Genomic DNA, 21,379 nt, shown 5'->3' on the forward strand with positions numbered 1-21,379 from the left:
TACATTTTCCCTTTTGCCTCTCTTAAAATTCTATGTTGGGAAGGTGCTTCCGGTGATTACTTTTGGTATGGAGTGTAACCTGCAAGTAACATTTTGAAAAGATCTTTAGGGCTCCCGCACTGTGTCCCCGTTTCCTGCATAAGTTTTGATTTGGGTCTCACCTCATTAAGTGGTTGGATGGAATGGAAATGGGTCTTGACCTATAGACTGATTATGGATCCTCCTAAATGTGGAGTTCCACAAGGTTTCTGCATAGCACCCACACTCTACAACCTCTTCACAAGGCCTTTGTTCAGTATCCTTGACCCCCTGGGCATCTCGTTTACTAATTATGCAGATGACACACAGGTACTAATACCCACTCACTGGGGACTACAAGTCAGATATGAACACTCTCACCAACATCTACTCTACTATCCAATCCTGGATGGAGGATAATTGGCTATGTCTCAATAGCAAGAAAACGGAACTTCTGATAATCGGTTCGCCCACTACCATGGTCAACTTGATCAACAGTACCTCATTGCCCATTGATATTCGCATCAAGGTATCCAATAACATCAATACAGAGTTTACCTGGACTCCGATGTTACCATGGATAGACAAGTGAATGCCATTGCCGCCGCCTCAGCCTATTACTCCAAAGTTCTTAACGCAGGCAGACCTTTCTTATCACGCCAAAATTGCCTCCCCATTGCCCGGGCAATAATTGGATCAAGGCTTGATTATTGCAATTCCCTCCTCATAGGGACCTCCTGCAAAAACCTGTCTGAACTCCAATTGGTTCAAAACAATGCCCTTGGGACGGCTACTGGAACCTCAAGGAAAGACCACATCTCTGAAGTAAGAAGGCAGGCCCACTGACTCCCTGTCAAATCTTCTTTAAAACCCTTTTCCATAAATGCCTCCATGATCTTGCACCCCTGTATCTTGTTCAAAGAATTGTAAAACACATCGCCACGAGACCTCTGAGGAAAGGTTACTCCAACATGATTCTCGCTCCCAAGACGAGAAGAGTCAGCGCTGGGGGTTCTAGTTTTCCCACAAGGGCCGCATGCCACTGGAATGCCCTTCCCAATTTGAGTCCCACCAAGCCTTCCGCAAAGCAATTAAAACTAAGCTTTTTGTTTGTTTGAATACTGTGAATAATTACTATGTAATATTGATTGCATTTCTGTATATCTTTTGAACCCACCTGATCTATTTGTAGTTATCTGTTACACCATTTGCCTGTAACCAAGAGACCTCATGGTCGCATTTGATCTACTCAATCAAATCTTTGTACAATATCTCATGTAACAGCGCCTCAATGCCTCTGGGGATCTAAGTGCGCTATACAGATGCAAATAAATACATCAACAAACCTCTTGCTCAACAAATTGAGATCTAGATGTAATGAGTTACTTGCTCTCTCGGATACTGACATTGACACTCTCACCCAAAATCCGTTGTAAACTAAGGAAAAACTGCACCGCATGGATTGTATCAGGACTATTGAAAAGAAATCATCTTCATTGTTGATTGATAAATCCAGATCCTTTGTGCCTCCAATACCGAAAGAAATTTCCGGATCTGATAACACGAGTGGACTTCCGAAGGTTAAGACTAAACCTGTTACAAACTCTGGAAATTCTTCATGTTCGGTATGTGGACATTTACCCAACTGACATCTGTGACAAATGTAATGCAAACTATTCGTCATCTTCTGATTGAATGTTTTGGAACTTGGCCCCTTTAGAGCATTAAGATTTCAGCGTTTTGTCCATGACCATGTTTTGCCTCTCTCCGATATGTTTTGGGACAGATTAATTTCAGGTAGTGAAAGTTTTTAAGTTTGAGGTGGTCTCTGTTATAAAAAACGTAATCTTGTATCGAAAAAGGTTGCATTTATTAGTATGCCAGTAGTTCCATGATGATGATTTTGATTTTTTTTTTCTATTTTTCATCCTTTATCTGCTTCTGTGTTTGTGTAATTGTAATCAGGCTTTTTTATTAAGAACTGTTTAAAAAGTCATGTTTTATTGGCTAATGCACAATCAAAAAAATACATGAATTGCTTAGTTAGCAAGACTGAGGGGCTGAATGATGCCACCAGCGGAGAACGCCAGCGGTGGAGAACGCTGACCGTTTTATTAATATTGATTTAGGGGGGGTACCGTGAACACTGTGAACTATGTTAAATTTGTGGGGAAAATCATTCATACTGTGATTATTTCAACTTTACCTTTTTCCTATTTCTGAGTGTGGTTTACTTGATGTAACCTGGAGTCAAAATATATATTGAATAATTGGAAGTTTGTGGGGAAAAATTGTTTGTTTTTAGTGTTGTGTGAAACAATATTGGATTTGTTTTAAGTATTTTAACTAAACCTCATTTTTGTCACACCTTTCTTCACTGCTTATCAGAGAAATCCTTACCCAAATTCACACACTGTTTCAACCTGGCCTTATCCATAGCCATACCCACGCGCTGCTGCAACAGTGCAATCTGGATACAAGATGCTTCTAATCTAGCGAATAATGGGAGCCATTGCGTGTTCAATTTGAAACTGGTCATCTAGCCTTGAATGCTGCATGCATAAAAATCTTGCTTAATTTGTCTCAACTTTTCTCAGAACTCTGGCAAGGTTACAAATCTAAAATTCCTCCCTGTTGCACCCAGGTGATCCAGGCATTCATATCAGTGCAGTTTGGTGGGGTGGGGAGGCAGGAGGGGGTAGGCAACAACCACACGTGGTGAAGCAAAAGTTCAATCATAAACTGTAGTGTGGACTGGATTGAAAGTGGTTTCCTTTTTTAAAAAAAACATTATTTTTATTTTATTGAGGCATAGAGCAACAAAACGGGACACACTGCTCTTAGGCTATTAGGCACCAGAATTCTGAATCTGGAGTGCCTAGTCCACCCAGGTTATGTGAACATTATAGTCCTACTTCTTCCTGACCAATCTAGCCTAAATGCTGGTTCTGGCTATGCTGTTATCTTCGTTGTGGAGAATCCTTGCTTTTGTGCACTGATGGAATGTTGCATTGATGTAAGATCCCAAGCGGGCATTCATGCTCTCACACTGCTGTCCCTGAGCTGTACCACCAAGTCGTAGTTCAGCTTCATGTTGCGTTTGAGGAATTTAGGGCTCAGAGGCTGTGATTCAGTGGAAATGCCTGCATGGGACAAACTTCATGACTACCCCACTGGCTGTCGTTTGTGAAACACAGCACACCAAATCAGCAGGCAATGCTGCAGATGCAGAGCTTTGACCAGATGACACTCAGCTGTGGATGTAGGCATACAACCCGAGCAGTCATCAAAGACTGACTTTGTTTAAAGCTTTTACTGTTGGCTCACACTAGATAATTGCAGCAATGTCGTGGCTGCCTCAAACAAGTGGGAATAACCCACATCCCCAGTTTCTCCCAGGTGCTAAACTCGGTAGTAATTGCTTCCTCCTAGGAGGCATGATTCTGTTGATGCAGAGGATATACAACCACTTTAGCTGCTGTTACAGTGCAAGGAATATTTTGGCTGACATCCATGAAAAGCACCAACTGCCACACCACCAAATCAAGGTCCGTATCACTGGTGGAACTCCTACTCTCCATGTGCTTGAGTTGAGCACCTCTGGGAACAGTGGCTTGCAATCTATTCTACTATGGTACATCGGCATCCCAAGATGCTTGCTTGCACTGCTGTTGGCTAACAAGTAAGATAAACTTCACCTAGTCTTCAAAGTTCTAAGGCCCTTCAGAGTGAAAAGTGTGATGGTCAGTAGAGAAGTGGGCCTTGGTGTAATCCTTCCACTGATTTTGTTTGCTGGAGAGAAGCTTGGAGAATATGCAGCAGCTTCACTTTACCCAAGTGGATTTCAAGGAACTTGGGAGCGAGCCTTTGTGATAAAATGTTGTGGAGTCTGTGCTGTGACCCACTCATTTTTGACATGAAGGACACTGACTTCTACCTGCTGGCAACATTTGTGCCTACATTTCCGTGACACTGTGGGTCTTGTTTCACAGCGAGCACCTTCAAAGAGGTTACCAGTCAATTGGTCGAAAACATTTGGTCGACAGGACAACTGGTAGACACCATTTGGTCGAATGCCAAATGGTCGAATTTGTTTTTTTTTACCCGTTTTTTGTTTTTGTTTGGGGGGGGGGTCCCCCCAACCCCCTTTTTTTTCTTTTTTTTTTTCCCCACACGAAAACCCACAAAACACACATCTATAGGAGAGTTTGGGTGGCTGTGGCGCACCAGCTGTTTCTCCTCCAAGACAGTCACAGCAAGGGTACAGCTCAGCTAGGATGGTTTGCTGCGCTGGCCACTGCAGCCTCTAGTGATTGCAAGTTCCCGACTCTGCAGTTGGTGATGTGGTGCCCATGAATGGTTAAACCACCTTTGTCATAATGGCGACGTACATGCAGGGTAAATGTCACATTTGGCACAAGGGGAGCCCCACGTGATCAAATGAAATGAAAATTGTCAGTGCTTGCACTTGTGGTGGAGATGCTCCTGTGTCTGCCGGCAAGTGTCTAGGCAGAGTTTGCAGTTGGGGGGCCATAGTGAGCAACACGCTCTCCTGCCTGTCCGAGTGTTGAGGCACACTAAGCACTGCCATCTAATCCTTAAGCATCTGCCGATCCCAGTGTGTGCTATGCCAGAGTACGAACACGCAACAAAGGACGATGATGCTTGGTGGCCCTAAATATTAGTCCTGTGGAACATTAGCCTTTGCCTCATCTATTGTAACAAATCCAGGTTTTCTTTTTTCCCCACCAAGGCAAGCCACCCCCTTTGGGACTAGGGAAAGGGAGCCCACTATGCAATACCTTCCTTGGGCCAGGGCAAGCAAGATCCAACTGGGGTTGAACCCTCAACCCACTTGAACACAAGGAGTGGCTGAATGATGCAAACGTCCCCTTCCCTCACAGTCCGACATGTTTGGGGGGGTTTATGGGAACTGATCATGACCATCATCTACAGGGTTCCTTTTTGGTAAGAGGCTTGGTTTCTGACCTGCAATATGGTGCTGTCTTTTGACGATGGCCAGGACTAACCGGATTGTTCCTTCCTTAAATTTCCTGGTTGGAGTAACCGTACACTAAGCACCAGCTATGGATTGTTATTTGTCTATGCAGTAGAATAGGTTAGTGATAGGTCATGTTAGGTTTTGGACCGAGGACTGCAGTGCTGCAGATAAGGTTTTGAAGTGGGAGTATTTTTAAAATTGGGTGTAAAATTATTTTTTGTTGGGAGTAAAAATGTATCTCCAATTCCCAATGTGAGTATTTTATCAGCAAGTACACATTTTTAACTGGAGAACGGAATGTTTTTGTAATAGGTTTTCCTTTGCGCCTAGTTAATACACATTAAAAGATTTATGTTTACTTCTGATCAGGCACTAATAGTTTCTTCCTGTTGTACACTACTGTTCCAAACATCCATGGAACTGTGTGGGTGAAAGCAGGGGCACAAGGCACTGCGTGTCAGTTTGCTATTTTTTGTTGGGAGTATTTTGACTCCCTATTTTTATTCTTTGGCAGTATTTGCCTATTTTTAGGGCACGAAAGTGGCCAGTACACACCTTATTTGTAGGGCTGGAGGACTGGATTTGTTTTGTGACATCCTGTCAAGCACCCGATTTTTTTTTTTTTTTTTTTTTTTTTTTTTTTTTTTTTTAAATAATTTTGTAGCAAAGGAAATCCAGCTTCGTAAAGGAAGTTTTTCTTCATTTACCTATAAAGAGTTGGTTGAATCCTGTTTTCGATGTCTGACCTGAATATATTGTGTGAATGTTCTTTCATTGTTGGCTGAAGTAAGTGGGGGTCTGAGGGGGGTGTACGAGTTGGGCTGGTGCACAGAGTAAAAATGGGGTTTGGGGTTTTAAAGGTGTGGCCTGGTCAGTGATTTCCTCCTGTAGCAGTCGTCCTGCTTTGTTTGTTGTCCCCCTTCCTCTTTCTATTTGCTCTGTCTACTGATATCCTGCTGGGTCTTCACCACTGTGCCTTGATGCTCCACTCCACTTTTTGTATAGATCACTGGTGGTGCTGTTGATAAAGCTCCTTCTGCTGGTGGTGCTTGCTTCCCTTCTTGTCTCCTGCTCGCGTAGGAGTGGTACATCCTCTCAGTCGGTGTCTTCTGCAGCTGTGACAAGGTAGTGGCTCTCCCCTATAGTATTGACTGACAATGGCAGGTCAAGTGCAGCTAAGTTTGTGGTGTGGCAAGGGACATATGCCTTTCTTGTGGCTCTACAATGATGGTTGGAGGCGTCAAACATGCTGCCGATGGAGCCTATCCTCACCCTAGTCCCAGTGCTTTTTTTGATCCGGTTTATTTTGCAAAGGATATCTAATCTGAAACATCTATGTGAATCCTCCAACATTTTTCGTGAGCAGGAATTGGGTGAACACATTGCGGGAGACAGAGGAGGTGAGGATGAAAGTGACTGCATCGCTCGCATAGCATGTTTGGCTTCCACATGTACAGCTTGGATGAGTGCATTGCTGAAGACCAGGGAGAAAGCAACCATGCCACACTCTTCCCCATGGCTCCTGCGTCGGTGTTGGATGAATTATTTGTTTGAGACTCACTTGGTAGAAAAAGGTAAATACCATGTCAAATTTAACTGAGCAGAAATTAAAGTATCCATCTGCAGGCAATAACCCTGAAGGAGAAAAGTTGGGACAGCGTGAAAATGAATTTCGCCTGTCCCTAGGTCCTGATGATTCACTGCTCACAGGGCTCACTGTGTGCTCTGTCTGAGACAATCAGTTTGCAGAATCCAGGTAGAAAAAAGGGCAATTGCAGACAGCGCGATAGATAATTTGCCATTGTCTCTCCAGTGAAACCTTTCAGGCTGAAGTTCTCCCTCATGAAGTGATTTCCTAATTCCTCAATATGATTTACAGCTATTTAATTTCTACCATGCTGAGGGAAATGCAAATAACCCCTTTGTATTCCCTCAGCATAGTGGTTGTCTTACTGAGGTTGCTGTGCAGCTCCTGTGTAGCAGTTTCATGTGCCTTGACTCTGGTTGTTGTAGATACCATTTCAATTCCCCTACTGCGAGTTAATGGCTTTAGTGTTGACTTGTGGCTCTTCCAAGAATGAATGTCCGACGTCTCCACATAGATGGTCCAAGCTTGTAAGTAGATCAAAGTGTTTGAGATGCGATGTGGTTGGTGGTTTGATGGTTGGAGGGTTGTCTGGGCACCCTCATCCTTCTGTGTGCTTAATTTCTCCCGTCGCCATGTCTTCCTTCAGAAACTGAGGCGGGTGGGTGCATTTTCCTTTCCAGGATTTCTTTATCTGGTAGGCAGAATCTTCCCCTAATCACGACAGCCACCCCAAAAGGCACCAAACCGAGAGCTGTGAAGTTGATGTGTACTGACTCATGCAGACCTAAAGGGGCCCAGCCCTGGAAGGCTCTATTTCCGGGCCATCTCTGGACCTCCTCAGAAGAGATGTGCACTGCCTGCCTTAAAAGCGATCTCTATCTTGCGCAGATTATAATGTAATCCTGTACCCCACCTATTGCTCTGCATTTGTATGTGTGCCCTTCTCAACTACTAGACCGCCTTGGAGTAAGGTCCAGGACTGTGCAGCCAGCTGCCCCCCCCTCCCCTTTTCCTTCTCTTATCTATCCTCTGCCACTGAGATGGCACTAATCATCTTCTCTAACTGCTGCACTATCACCTATACTCCCTCTCTCAGGAAGTCTGGATGAAAAAAGCACAAAAAAGACATGCTGCGTCCAAATCGTGGCCTTCCCATCGCAGACACCTAGGTCAGTGCATCTTCCAGTGAGAGATCTTCACTGATATCCTCTGCTGGCCCCTCTTCAGACTATGGACTTCTCAGCTATACTCTTTCACATCCTCTCCCATTAATGGTGGCTCCAAGTGGGAAGTCCTCTTGGCAGGCTTCTTGTCATCGCGCTGCATCATTGTCTACCACACTGGCACTATCCTGGTCGGCTCCCCAAGCCAACCTCCTCCTCTTTGACCGGATCCTTCCTTCCCTCATTAACTTTCTTCCTTCTCCTGCCTCTTCCCCTACCACTCTGACCTCCCCCACCCCCCGACTGGAGTACCACGCCCCAGTACTCCATCTCAGAAAACCTTCAAAGGCAGAGACCATCTCCGCCTGGTGACCCTTAACGCCTGCTCAGCCAACACACTCTGCTGACATCTGCCTCCTTCTTGAAGACACTGACCTTGACATTCTCGCTCTTACTGAGACATGGTTGAATGCCAGCTCAGTCGCTGCTTTTGACTCTTCCTACCTGACTGCTTCAAGATCATTTCCAAACCACAACCTCACTGTGCTGGCGGTGGGGTTGCCTTAATTTTTCTTGAGTGGGTTCCTTCGTCCATCTTACTTACATACCGGGCTCTCAAAGGAAGACGGGTAAGTTGTAATCTCTCCCTCCGCTACCCTGACGGTTGCTACCATTTACCTGCCTCCAGGCGCTACCTCACTGTTCCTCTCTGAATGGGCTCCTTACTTTCAACCTGCTCCTCTTGGGTGACTTTTACATCCAATTGGACTCCCCTGAGACAGCATCCTCTCTTGTCATTGACTTCTGCACCTCCCCCTTCTCCCTTCTGGTCCAACCCACTTTGCTGGACACTCTTAGACGCCCTCACCCACTCCGACCAACTTTTCTCTTCTCGTCTGGTCACCCCTCTCTCTTGGTCAGACCACTCTTCTTTCCTCCCACCTGGGTCCCCCTGACTGCACCCCTTAACCTTGTTCACGAACGTCTGCCCGATGAAACAAGTGTTAGCTTCTGCCTTCACTTCCACCTTTATCCCTCCTTACCCCCTAACTCACTGTACCACCGACACTGCTCTCAGCAACTTCCACATGGCCATCACCAACACTCTTGACATTCTTGCCCCAGTCATGAGGATCCGCCTCCAAGTGCAACACCTGGACGACTCCAAACTTGCAGCCCTGAAATGAAAGTGCAGAGCGGCGGAACGGAAGTGACAAACTTCAGGCTCTCCCTCAAAACTGTCCTGCCGCATGCTCCAAAGGCAATACAGACTGTGCCAAGAAAAGGGCCTACATTAAGGCACAGGTATCTGGCGCATCCAACAACACGTCAGAACTTTTCGTAATCTTCCACTGTCGCCTCCTCCTCCTATTCCTTCCCAGGACCTCTGCAACACAATGGCCACTCACTTCACCACCAAAACTCAGGACAGCCTTATTACTCACCCTCCCAACCCATCCCACACCCCCCTGGCCTTCCTTGGCCACTCAGCCTCCTCCTTTTTCCTCCGTCATCCTCTCACTTGATGGTCACCAGAGTTGTTCACTCATGAAGGTCTCTTCTGAACAGGTTTCCGCTTGCTCATCCAGCACCATCAAGGGCTTTATTGGCTCTTGTCCCCGTGCTCGCTGATCTCTGCAACCACTCCTTTGCTACTGGTTCTCCCCCCCCCTCCTTCAAGCACTCCCTTGTGCGCCCCCCTCCTTAAAAAGCCATCGGCAGTCCCTACCTTTCCAGCCAACTACTGCCCTATTTCCATCACCCCCTTGCTCTGGGGAAACTGCTGGAGAAGTTGGCCATGCCCCAACTCAACTCACTCTGAACTTGTTGGTAGTCTCCACGATCAATCTGGATTCCGAACATCCAGAGGCATGGAAACTTCTCTTCTGAACACCCGTGAACTGGATTCCAACTCCTCAGCTATTCTCATCCATCTTGCTCTCTCCACTGCCTTTGACATGATCGTATACTTCATCCTCATACAAAGGCTCCACAACACCATTGGTATCTTGGACAGCGCTGGACTGGCTGACCTTCCTAACTGACCACTCATCCCAAGTCATCCTGGGCACCTTCTCTCCTACTTCTCCACCTGTGGTGTCCCCCAGGGCTCTCTCCTCTCACCATTGCTCTTTAACATCTACGTTACTCAGCAGGCACTCCTCATCTCCTCCTTCTCCCCCAACTTCCAGTGTTATGAAGACGACGTGCAACTCTTTTTCAAACTTCCTGCTGACCCTCCTGCTCCTTCCTTCATTCCCTACTGCCTTTCTATCATCCAGGCCTGGTGCACTTGCAATGATCGCTGCCTCAATGCCAGCAAAACTGAGATCCTTCCCATTTGTAACAAATGAAAGAAATAAATAAAAGAATTAAAAAAATAAAAATAAAAATTGGGACCCCTACTTTCGCCTTCCTCCCTTCACTCTGGCCTTCCTCCATGGGTTCTCCCCTGGTTCCTTCTGAAGCCGGAAACCTTGGAGTAATCTTCGACTCCACTCTCCTTACTCCCTCACACTCACATTGCCAAGAAGTCCCACTTTCAGCTCTTTCTTATCAAAGTAATTCTACCTTTTCTCATTCCCCCCCCCCCGGAAACTCAATGCTAACCGAGCCCTGGTTCTCTCTAGTCTTGACTATTGCAATAGCCTCCTCCTGAATCTACCTTCTTCCATTCTGTGACCCCTCCAGCTAATCTAGAATAGGGCAGTAAGCCTTACCCTTGGCCTCAAGCCCAGGGACCACATCTCTCCTGCCCTAAATTCTTCACTGGCTCCCGGTTGCTTCAGATTCAATTCCAATCCCTCTTATCATCCACAAGGCTGTCTGGGGACCACACTATCTGCAACTCTACTAAATATACCCCCTCTAGACCTTTGCGTTTCTTTGGTACCAATTCTGTGTGTAAAGTGGTTCTCTAAACAGAAGGCAGGAGGTTGATCGCTTTCCTCAGCTGGCTCCCTTCTTTGGAACAGCCTCCCCCTCCCTCTTTGTCTTGAGCAGGACTTTCTTAAATTCCGGAAGCTACTCAAGACATTCCTCTTTACCTTCTCCTCCTTCCCCCTTCTCTCCTCATCTGAGTTGCTTGATTGGTGTCCAGGGCCCTTATGCATCCTCGGGGCCCTGACCTCCCACACCGAATCGTCCCCAGCTTCTGTCTATCCTCAACACTTGCTTCGGCACACCCTCCATTCAAGAGACTCGCACTTACCATACCTTGCACTTCATCTGTTACTCACCCACGAGCACCCCAGCGCCTAGCCCCGCTGCGCCCTCCCTTCTGCACTTGCACATTCTGAATACTCAAAAGGCATAGGTTTGTCCTCTCCCTCACTGTATTTAATATTTGTTATATATTAAGTTCCTCATCCCCATGTCCCCTCACTGTTGCCCTGTGGGTGCTTTGAAACAGAATTTACCTGCTGTAAAAGCGCCTAACAAGCCAACAAAGAATGGTGGAAGCTTTTGGAGCAGTCTCCACACCCTTCATAAAACCTCTAGAAGAGAATAACCTTGTGCTATTCAGGTTTTGAAAGATATCTTGGAAGGTTTGAGGTCTTCCTTTCTGCTTATATTGCTTAAGTTTTGAAGCCGGGCTCGATCATGCAGCTGTCGCTGTGAATCCCATCATTTGTGCAGCGACAAATCCAACCTGCACATTTCCTGGAGATAACTCTGTACAGCACACCAGTCATCAGTGCATTAGCTCTCCTCTCCTTATTGAACTGAACGGACTACAGCGTCTCATTTGGTGCCCTTCTTAGCTGTTTTGGTCTTTAATCAGATCTGCTATGGGATGGAGCTGCAGTGGGTCGGCTTCTCTTTGGATCATCCGCCTGCGCCACACGTCGTCTTGCCACTGGAGGTCTCATACATGGCTAGTTGTCTGTTCAGGCGCTCTCCCATGATACTTGAATGCATCTGAGCCTTCCTGGCTCGATCAGTCTAATGGGAAGCTTTCTCGTTGACAGCAGGTTGAGGGTTAGATCTGGTTCGCCAGGGATCAGTCTTTGGGGCCATCTTGAGCTGCATTGCTATGCCCCACCCACTTATGAAACCTATTAGAAAACAAATACCGTGCACTTTCTTCTGCATGAAGCTTTGGGGTTGGAGGCAGACATCCCTGCTGTAACCTTGGACCTGCAGCTGCCGAGACTTTGCTATTGGGAATTGCAGCAGCTCGCAGACAGCACTTGAAAAAAACATTTGCCTGCTTCGTCCGCCCCCTTCCTTGAACATGGGCTAGTTGAAAACCTTTCTGTATAACATTAAAAACTGGTAATCTGTGCACTTATTTGTAATTTTGGAACATGTTTGGATGTTGCATTTTGAGTTTTACATGCCTGTGTGAATTTTATTTATTTTTTTATTACAATTTTAAGAAAATTTTTTAATTTTTTTATAGCTAAATCTGGTGGACGAGTGAAATGTCAGTATTTTTCGACGGTGGACAAAGTTATCTTTGTGGATGATTATGCAGTTGGCTGTCGGAAGGACCTTAATGGCATCTTATTGCTAGACACAGCTTTGCAAACGCCGGTGTTGAAGCAAGATGAAGTAGTACAACTTGAGCTGCCTGTTACCGAGGTAAGATTGAATGTCCATTTATAAAATCCTGCATTGTGGTTTGGCTGAAAATTAATACAAGTGTAGTTATTTTGGGTTTAAATTGAGGATTCAAATTTTAAGTTGCATGCTGCTCTCTGCTATGAACTCCCTTGCCTGCGCAGGTTTCTGATTGGAAACAGCACACCATTTCAGTTACTCAGCAGCAGTCTATCACTAGCCAAACGCTAGTGCAAATTTTGAACTCCGGTTTTACCGTGAACTATAAGGGTATTTCTATGGAACAGCCTTTCAGGAATGTGTCCCCACAAGTGAGGGGTTTATTAGGTAGTCCACACCTTGAATGCCATAGATCCACAATTTTTTTTTTTTTGTGTTTAACTGTTATTAGCAGTTTTTACAAAAGAAGCATGTCTGTTTCCAACTAAATTTGTCCAGGTACTTGTCCAAAACGGGCTAAATCCTTTAGTGCTTATTCCAGTGGTCGTAAATGACGTCCAGCTTCAGACTATGTACACAATTTACAAAATAGATCCACAATATTTAAGTCTTAAACTTTTCTTGCAAGCATTTGTCCTTCCAGGGACACCCTAAGATACAAACCATGTTAAATATAGTGGCCATGATTTCCAAAATACTATTAACCAGCCCGAAGCTGAAAACACTAATCTCTGAAGGCTTTGTCAGAACAAATGTTCATAAACCTAGTTTCCAATCCCCAACCCTAAGAAACACTGGTCCTCTTCCAAGTGTTCTCTTCCTCCTTTACCCAATGAGAAAAAAAATTATATATTTTTTTTTCGCTTGAACCTCATGTTAGGCATTCCTCCTTTGGGTTTAGTTGTTAAAAATCAATTGTACATATAGAAACCTTTTACTTGCCCAGTAAACGGCAACCAGTTTCTCTGCCTGTTGGGGCTGGTAGTCCAGGCTTGCCTTTACTGGAACAGACTAATTCGAGGGGGTCTGGAACATATCACACTTTTGTGCTGTGCTGGTGAATCACTGGACTGTCGCCTCTTGTTAGGATTTTACCTTTTAATGCAATGATATAGGGCTCATCTGCGGCCTTTCAGGACCTGAAGCCTTCCATTGACCGTCCCACTCATTTGTTTTCCTGGGGAGCCATGTCCCTATATTGTTTTGAGTTTTACTACCCAGCCTTGACAACCAAGGACAGTTGCACTATTGAGTAAAGGGTAGTGAGCTACTGTACCGCACTGCCGAAAAATGTGTCTCCGTAGTCCACAAATATGCAGCTGGCCACAGAAAGCAGTAGGACTCGTGATCATTAATTCAGATGAGTTCATATATAGTAGCCCGGTGTAGCTTGGTTTCCTTTTCCCTTTTAACTTTTTTCTTATTTTATTTCGGGTTTTCAGACTAGAAACAGACTTTTGCAAACACAACAAGGGAACCCACTTTCCCCCACCCCATCCCCACGCCCCACTCCCTGGTTAACAGTATTCTCTAACTCAAAGAAACATTAGTCAAAAAACCTTTGGTTGTCTAGTGCGGGATAGAAATAAAGTAATGAATTACACACATATCCGTGGCCGCCTCCTGCGCCTTTCCAAGTTCTCAGGCCATAGTCCATTTAATGGTGGGGGGGTCACCTGCAGGATAATTCTTTCCCGTTACCCCCTGTTAGCATGGCACCCCCCTTGTCTGTCTTTATATTGAACATCATATTGCTTCAATTCAAATAATTGGTCATGAATTCCCCCCACATGGTCTCCTTGGATGCTGCCCTCCCATGTAGCGCCGCAGTGATCCTTTCCGTGGTACATATTTTCAGTGCCACATTGACCCAGTCCCTTTTACCTGCTGTACCCGCAAAGGCTGATATTGGGTTCCTTCTGTTACATTCCGTATGAGAGGAGACCACTTGGTGGATCCGAGAGCGAGCTCTGTTTTCTAGTGTATAGAGTTCCCCCTCTCCACGTCCTTCGAGAAGAGGGGACCAGCTGAGATCCCAGCAGTTCTTTATGTTCCCAGGTCCCCCACCGCCGGTAGGCCTGACCTGGTGCAGTTGTCTGTCAGCACTGAGACAACTGCCTCAGTCTCTGCGTCTCCTAACCCCCGTCTGTCCCACCTTCCTTTCTATTGGGTTTCCCTCGCCCCCGACCCACCTTTGCACCCCGTCCCTGCCACGCACATGGAGTCCCCACCCACCATTTCCACCTTATTTTTCATTTTTTTTTGTTCTCCACGTTCTCTTGCTAGGCAGGCTTCGGTATTCAGTCTTTTACCCACGATCAAGATTGCGGCGAAGATTGAACCTTCACACACCAGCGGTGCCCTATTTTTGCTGTTGCTTAGTAAAAATATTGATGAATGGTCCGTGAACTGCTACTCTGACTTGCAGGGACCTGGAACATTACTTGATTAGAACAGACTTTTGGTAGCAAAAAGCAAGGCAGATTGCTGCCACGTACTCTTCTGCATATTGCAATAATGAGAGCAGTTTGCAAAATAATTACTACTGTGCAAGGAATGTGTGCGATCAGAATGGATTGGGCTAACTACCATCCCAACCTCTCGAACCACTTAACCCTAGTCCTTATCCTCACTGTTTCTGCCGTACTAGATGGGCATATGCACCACTGCCATGCTCCTTGCAAAGACTCACTGAACTCACCTGCCTGATTACGGGGACTTGTAGTGGGGTGACAAGATGGTCCGGGTATCTTATCAAATTATAGGATGGGCCCAAGGGTGGTCCCGGGGCCATAAGCCACCCCTTCCATAGGCCAGGGGATAGTTACAGCAACCGTGACAATGATCCTGTCCTCCTTTCTTGAACCAGGCTATCCCTTTTGTTTCGAAGGGTAGCAACCCGCCACCCCCTTTTCGTATAGTCCTGTCAAAGTCTGAGTTGCCCGCTTTTCATATGGCCTTACCATGCGATCGGTCCAAAAGGACACTGTGTATATTGTGAGAGAAGTTACTGGGCCCCACTTGTGCCTTTATGGACTTCAGGGCCCTTCATTTCCTTGTGTGACCTGGCATGTGCAGGCATCATGAGTGTGTGGAAATCTTCTGGCCGGCCCTGTAAAATTAGACTGCCATGACAGTGTTGGAAGCCCTTGCTCCGAGTGGAGAAATGGCTACTAAAACGAGGGAGCATAAACTACTCAGTAAAGCTGCATGCCTTGCCTTCCATGGTTCCTGGCAATAATGCATACGAAATCCAAGATGGTAGACCAGCCAAATGTTTGGTCTGCCTACTGGTTGAGTGAGCCCAGGTGAATCTGTGCACTTTATCCACTGTCAGGCAATGGTGTTTGGTGTAGCCGGTAAAATGGCTCTGCATGTTGAGCGTTTGTTGCTGTGATCTGCAGGTCTTTGGTTCAAATCGCAGCAGGGCAAACTCTGCCTTTCATCCTACCAAGGTAGATGAATCCGTTCCAGCTTTAGTTGGGTGATTGTATGTAAAAGTTGTCTGTTAAGTGCTTTGGTGAAGGTGCTATATAAATAAACTATTATCATTGTGGAAGTGTGATTTGAGGTAGTTGTCAAAGGGGGAATTCGGGTGGGGTAGTTAAAACATTGTCACTACGCAAATTTGACACTGTTAGTAGACTAACTTCACCTTGGGCAAGCGTGACCTGTCTGTTTGGAAACGCAATATAAAATCACAATGGGTCCCAAATGTGTGATATCCTGGAAAGACTTTAGGCAGACATTTATATTAGTTTCTGGAATGTATTTAAACATGGGCAGCTTTAAAGTATTTTAGGTAGCCACTACGATTCAAATCTAATGTACATATTGTTTGAGCATACTTCAAGCATGCATAGAAATGGAAGTGTGATTGGGAAATGTAATTTGCATAGAGTTTAGCAGCTATGAAATACAATAAGTGTTGAATATCAATAACCAAGTTATTCAGGTAGATAAGACCCCACTACTCTTAACCCTTCGGCGTGTCTTTGATTGACATAAAACCTGTACACCATGCTCTAAGGTCTGCCCACAGATCATAAGGAGGTAACTTAACATTCTTCATTTGTAATGACCCCACTGCATAGTTACACATGATGGCTCTAGTTTCGATTGTTGCAAACCTACGGTTTGCCCAATGTGGGGTAAAAAAGACAGGGAAGATGACGTGAACCTTTTGCAGTCTGAGCTGGTGCCTAGGAGACTACATATTTGTCTGCACCGTGCATTGACTAAATATACTCAATGTGTGACGTTGCTCCAGTGCTTTGTGGTGCGACAGTGTAACAATTATTTTGGCTCAGCAGTTGTAGCTAAACCACCTACTATGCCCTCACCTACAAAACAAGAGATTCCAAACATGAAGGTGAAACAGCCAAGATATTACATGCTTCCCCTTTTGTGGTAAAGTGGGCTGCAGTAAAGCTGTACACTCGGGTGGGAATATGATCCATTAGCAAACCAAATGGTTTGTAATATTGTATAACAGTTGAAAATGTCCAAAGTTCTATAAAAGCATTTCTGAGGCTTGTGGACCTGCTTTGAATCACATGCTGTGCATATAGTCCGACATCTGGTGGAAGTCTGAGTATTGCATCTTGTTTTCGAAGTTTGACTGGGCGTGACAAACCCTATATTTAATGTGATGTGTACTGTACCCATGAGTCTCCACGCTAGGTCCCTCAGATTTATTTTCTCCACAATGTTAGTTGGTCGCATAAATGTGGATTCATAGCTTTCTACGAGGTTATATTGCTACAGTATCTTTATATTTGTATAATGATCACGTCTTCAACATTCGCTTTCGCCGAAGATGGATTACCACCGAAGATTTCAACGACTGAATTCTCGACAGCAGACTGTGGTTTCCTTCAGGCTTCGGCCTGGGCAGTAGGGTAAATGGGGGGGGGGGCGGTTCTTGCATTCTACCGTTGGGGAATGCCTCTTCTCATATTTCCCTCTGCTTTCCTTTGTCTGGCTGCCTTTTCTGTTGAACATCGAAAAAACACTGTTTAAATGTTGTCCTTCCAGTAATGGGAAGTTCCTTTTGGAAAGACACTCCTAACAAGTGTGCAATAACTGTCTGCCTCGGTACCACGACGAACTGTGTTGCATGGCCTGTGAACTCTTTAAGCAAAAAACCCTGGGGACACTAAGCAGTGGGCAGACTAAGACTATGCGTTGCAGGCTGAATCCCCTTCCCCCACCAGCGCAATCACTACGAACATGGAAAACTATGGCAGCTGCGGCTTCAGTTCAGATGAAGACAACCAGGTGGAGTTGTTCGATTCCCATGTGAATGTCCTGGCCCCACTAGGCGTGCCACAAGCATTGCTATGGGCGTGTCCTCTGGTGACATGGGCACATACTATTGCTGAACACCCATGCCACAGGTTTCCATCGACTGTATTGTTGAAAAAGCCAGCGGCACCTACGGATTTCTCTAAACATTTGCCAAAACCTATAGTCTGCGTTCTCAGCTATCAACGTTTTTGCAATCGTGAAGCACATGGTTTAAAATCTATCTTCACAGGGTGCCTCCCATACATTTTCAAAGCCGAACATTTATCTTATCCCAAATTAAGGGAAAACACAGCAACGAGCTGTTGCACAATGTGTGGGTACTGGTGCCCAGCTTATTTTCCTTTCTCAGTCCCTTCAGAGTAGGCACAGTCCATTTAACTTGGGTGAAATAGCCTTCCCTCTTCCAGACACACCTAGAACAGGGACCTGGACCAGGGAAAGATTTGAACACGCTGTGGACAGGACGTCTGAATTTATTTCTTTTTCAAAAGTCTCCCATTAGGAAGAGAGCCCTTCTGTTGAAAGGGGGACCTTGTGTAGCCATGTCTCTTGGGCTTCAAGCCTATCCTATATTATTCAGGATGATCTCTATGTTCAAGACTATTTGTATACTAACCAGGACCAGGGGGACGCTATCTAAGATCAAGATGCATGGCTTCAGGATCCTACTGATCAGGGTACATAGCAGGCTACTCGTACACCTCATCCTGTGCCAGATATTGTTTTTGGGGACACTGATCCATCTAATCAACCCAGCAATATTTCCCCAATTAATCAACTTCTGTTAAATATTGTTAAAAGGGCAGCAGAACACTTTAAAATACACACACTGCAAGCCGGGCCTGACCCCCCCCCTCCCCCAACGTTGTAGAGGATATTTTAAACAAAAGTCAATCCATTCCCTTACTCAATTGTATTAATAAAAATTGCTCCTTTCCTAGTCGCGCCCTCTTTTACCCGTGAAGTTAATCCACAGGTTGAGAAGATATTACAGTCTGCACCCTCCCAATCCCCTGTACATTTGGGGACATGGTGTCCCTGATTCATTAGTAGTTCCTGCTACCAGGAAGCGGGCTGGCATTACATTGTCCACTGCAGATGCACTGCCTGACAATGAATGCAAAAATGTTATCCCTTGGGGGGAGGGGGCGAAAGCTTCAGCAGAATATTTCACCCGTATTGCCAACAATACCACAACTTGCAAGCTATATTTATGTGCAATGGTTTTGCTCCAAGCTGGTTTAGACAGTACCTGAACCTGCAAAATCACAACTACTGTCCACAGTAAAAGGGCAGACCAGTAACAGAATATTCTAAAGAACACTCTAGACTGCTGAGACAGCAGGCAGAGTTTTAGCAGCAGGCACATTACTTAAACTACACTTGTCGCGAAATAACTCTGGTTTTAAACCAGAGACTCAAGCAACACTCGTCAATAAACCTATTGAAGAGTCCACCCGTTTTGGCAATTCAGTAGCTGAAGCACTGTACATGGCTAGCTGAGGCACTGTACATGGCTAATAAAAAGTGCAAGACTCTTAAAACTCTAAAAGAAATATCTAGTGAACCGTTTGTCCAATGCGGTGTCTTCATCAACCACTGGTCCGTTCGGTCCAATTCTTACTCCAGAACGTCTCAGTCAAGTTTCGCCTCTCATCATAGACTCGCCCCTGTCAAGGTTGGTGAGCACACCTTGGTATTTGCCACAAAGATCTTCCGCCACCTATCAAACCACGCAACAGCAAGAATGTTGCCATGGCAAAGGTAGGGTTAGGAGTGCAGCAACTAGAGGCTCTCCTTACCCCTCCAACAAATGACTTTCCAGTCAGGGTTCCATCCCATGCATCTCTGGTAGGAAGTGGAATAACCTCATTCACCCACGCATGGGAGGGAATTACTTCTGATCAGCTGGTGTTAAAGACTGGCTGTGGGATACTGTATAGAATTCCTCTGAATACCCCCCCCCCACCCCCCAATAACATCCACCAAAGGCAAAAAAGATGACACCAGACCGTCTCCTCATCCTCTAGTCGGAAGTGTAAAGCCTGCTTCAAAAGGGAGCTATAGCACTCGTACCAGCTCTGGAGTTAAGGGCATTTATACAATCTACTTCCTTGTACCCAAAAAGGTAACCATGTGTCCTGCTTTAGATCTGCGCCCTGCAAACAGGTATGTCAACACTCAAGTTCAGGATGACCACTCTGCCGGAGGTAATTCCTCTTCTAAAACAAGGGATTACATGGCAACATTGGATATTAAAGATGCATACTTTTGTATTTCAATGTTGCAAGCGCACAGGAAATACCAAAGGTTCAAAGTGGGAGAAACTCACTATCAGTTCAAGTTTCTCCCCTTCGGCATAGCCTCGGTGCCAAGAGTGTTTACCAAGGTTCTAGCAGCAGTAGCGGCACACCTCCGCAGGCAGTCCATTCCAGTGTAACTTTACCTGGACGACTCGCTGATGGGGGACACATCGCGTGTTTACAATCACCCAAACAAATAATAGATATTCTTTTTCAGTTTAGGTTCTCCTTCAACGAAAAGTAGTCTAGTTCCCAGACGAGTAAAGCAGTTTCTTGGGGCTCTAGTTTGGATGGAAGGCAGCATTGTCTTTCCCTCCAACAAAGGGGTACAAAACATGCTGTTTTAAATCCTTCGTATGTAGCCATTCACCAGATAACTGTATGAAAGTCCAGGTGCCTTCTTGGAATGATGGCTTTGTGCATTTCTGTAGTACCACACGCTCATCTGTGCATGTGTCCAATGCAAGTGTGGCTCTTGAGCCAATGGTCTCGGGCAAGTGGACAGTGGGACAATCTAGTGGTTGTCTGGAAAGCCCTCGTACTATGACTGAGGTGATGGACAAGGGGAAAACCTTTTGAAGTGGAACACGACCACCACCTCAGTGGAGGCCACTCTCACCACAGACGCATCCTGTCGGGGTAGGCAGCACACCTTCTCCACCAAACCACGCACGGCACATGCTCACAATTCGTAGCAGACGAGCACAGCAACCTGTTGGACCTACTGGCAATGTTCAAAGACCTAAAAGCGTTTCAATCTCTACAAGCAAAGACGGTCCTACTCTTAAGAGACAGCACCACAGCCCTGTTTTATATTAAAAAAAACCTGAAAGGGGGGGAGGGGGGTGGGTGTACACTCTCCAAACTAGCCCAAAACAAGCCCAGGGGAACGCAATCTTCTGGCAGACATCCTCAGCAGAGATGTTCAAATGCCCGTAGAACACGAGTGGCACTTGCACACAGACATTTTACAGAACGCCTCTTCAGTCTGGGGCATCCAGAGCGGGACCTTTTTCGCCACTCTGGTTAACTCACAATGCCAAGATTGCGCCTCCAGGTATCCCCAGACAAAGTCCAAGGCGAACATTTTCTGGATCAAGTCGTCTGGGAGATTTGCTTACGCTAACCTCCGCCCGGCCCCCCCAGCCCTGGCCCCCCCAGCCCTGGCCCCCAACACCTCTCCTCAACAGCATAGTTATAAGAACACCAGGAACAAGTTACTCTAATTCGACTAGCACCAATGTTGTCTTGCCAACCGTGGTTCACACCTCATGAAAATGTCACTTTCTCCTCCAGTCATGCCCCAACAGCAGGGGACACTACATCCATGTCCGCAAACACTAAACATGTCAGCATGGTTCCGGAGGTTGTAGTTTGGACACCTTAATCTACCACAGATGTATGGACATTCTTATAGAGCGTAAACCAAATGCAAGACTCCATTACTTCAATTAATGGAAACGCTTTGTCATTTGGTGTACTTCTAGTG

General features: G+C 45.8%; 1 protein-coding gene across 5 annotated transcripts in view; it reads left to right on the forward strand.

Moving 5' to 3' along the window:
* The window catches only part of BIRC6 (baculoviral IAP repeat containing 6), a 3,097,233-nt gene that overhangs the window by 33,483 nt on the left and 3,042,371 nt on the right, over window positions 1-21,379 (forward strand). For all 5 annotated transcript variants that reach the window (XR_011268132.1, XM_069607902.1, XM_069607904.1 and 2 more), the window contains exon 2: window positions 12,177-12,358. Coding sequence is in view for 4 of the 5 variants with exons in the window: in XM_069607902.1 (XP_069464003.1) it covers window positions 12,177-12,358 (182 nt within the window). In the remaining variant the exon portion in view is untranslated. The remainder of the gene's footprint in view (window positions 1-12,176; window positions 12,359-21,379) is intronic.

The sequence above is a fragment of the Ambystoma mexicanum genome, chromosome 4q (assembly GCF_040938575.1).
Source record: "Ambystoma mexicanum isolate Mex_15411 chromosome 4q, UKY_AmexF1_1, whole genome shotgun sequence".
NCBI classification, from domain to species: domain Eukaryota; kingdom Metazoa; phylum Chordata; class Amphibia; order Caudata; family Ambystomatidae; genus Ambystoma; species Ambystoma mexicanum.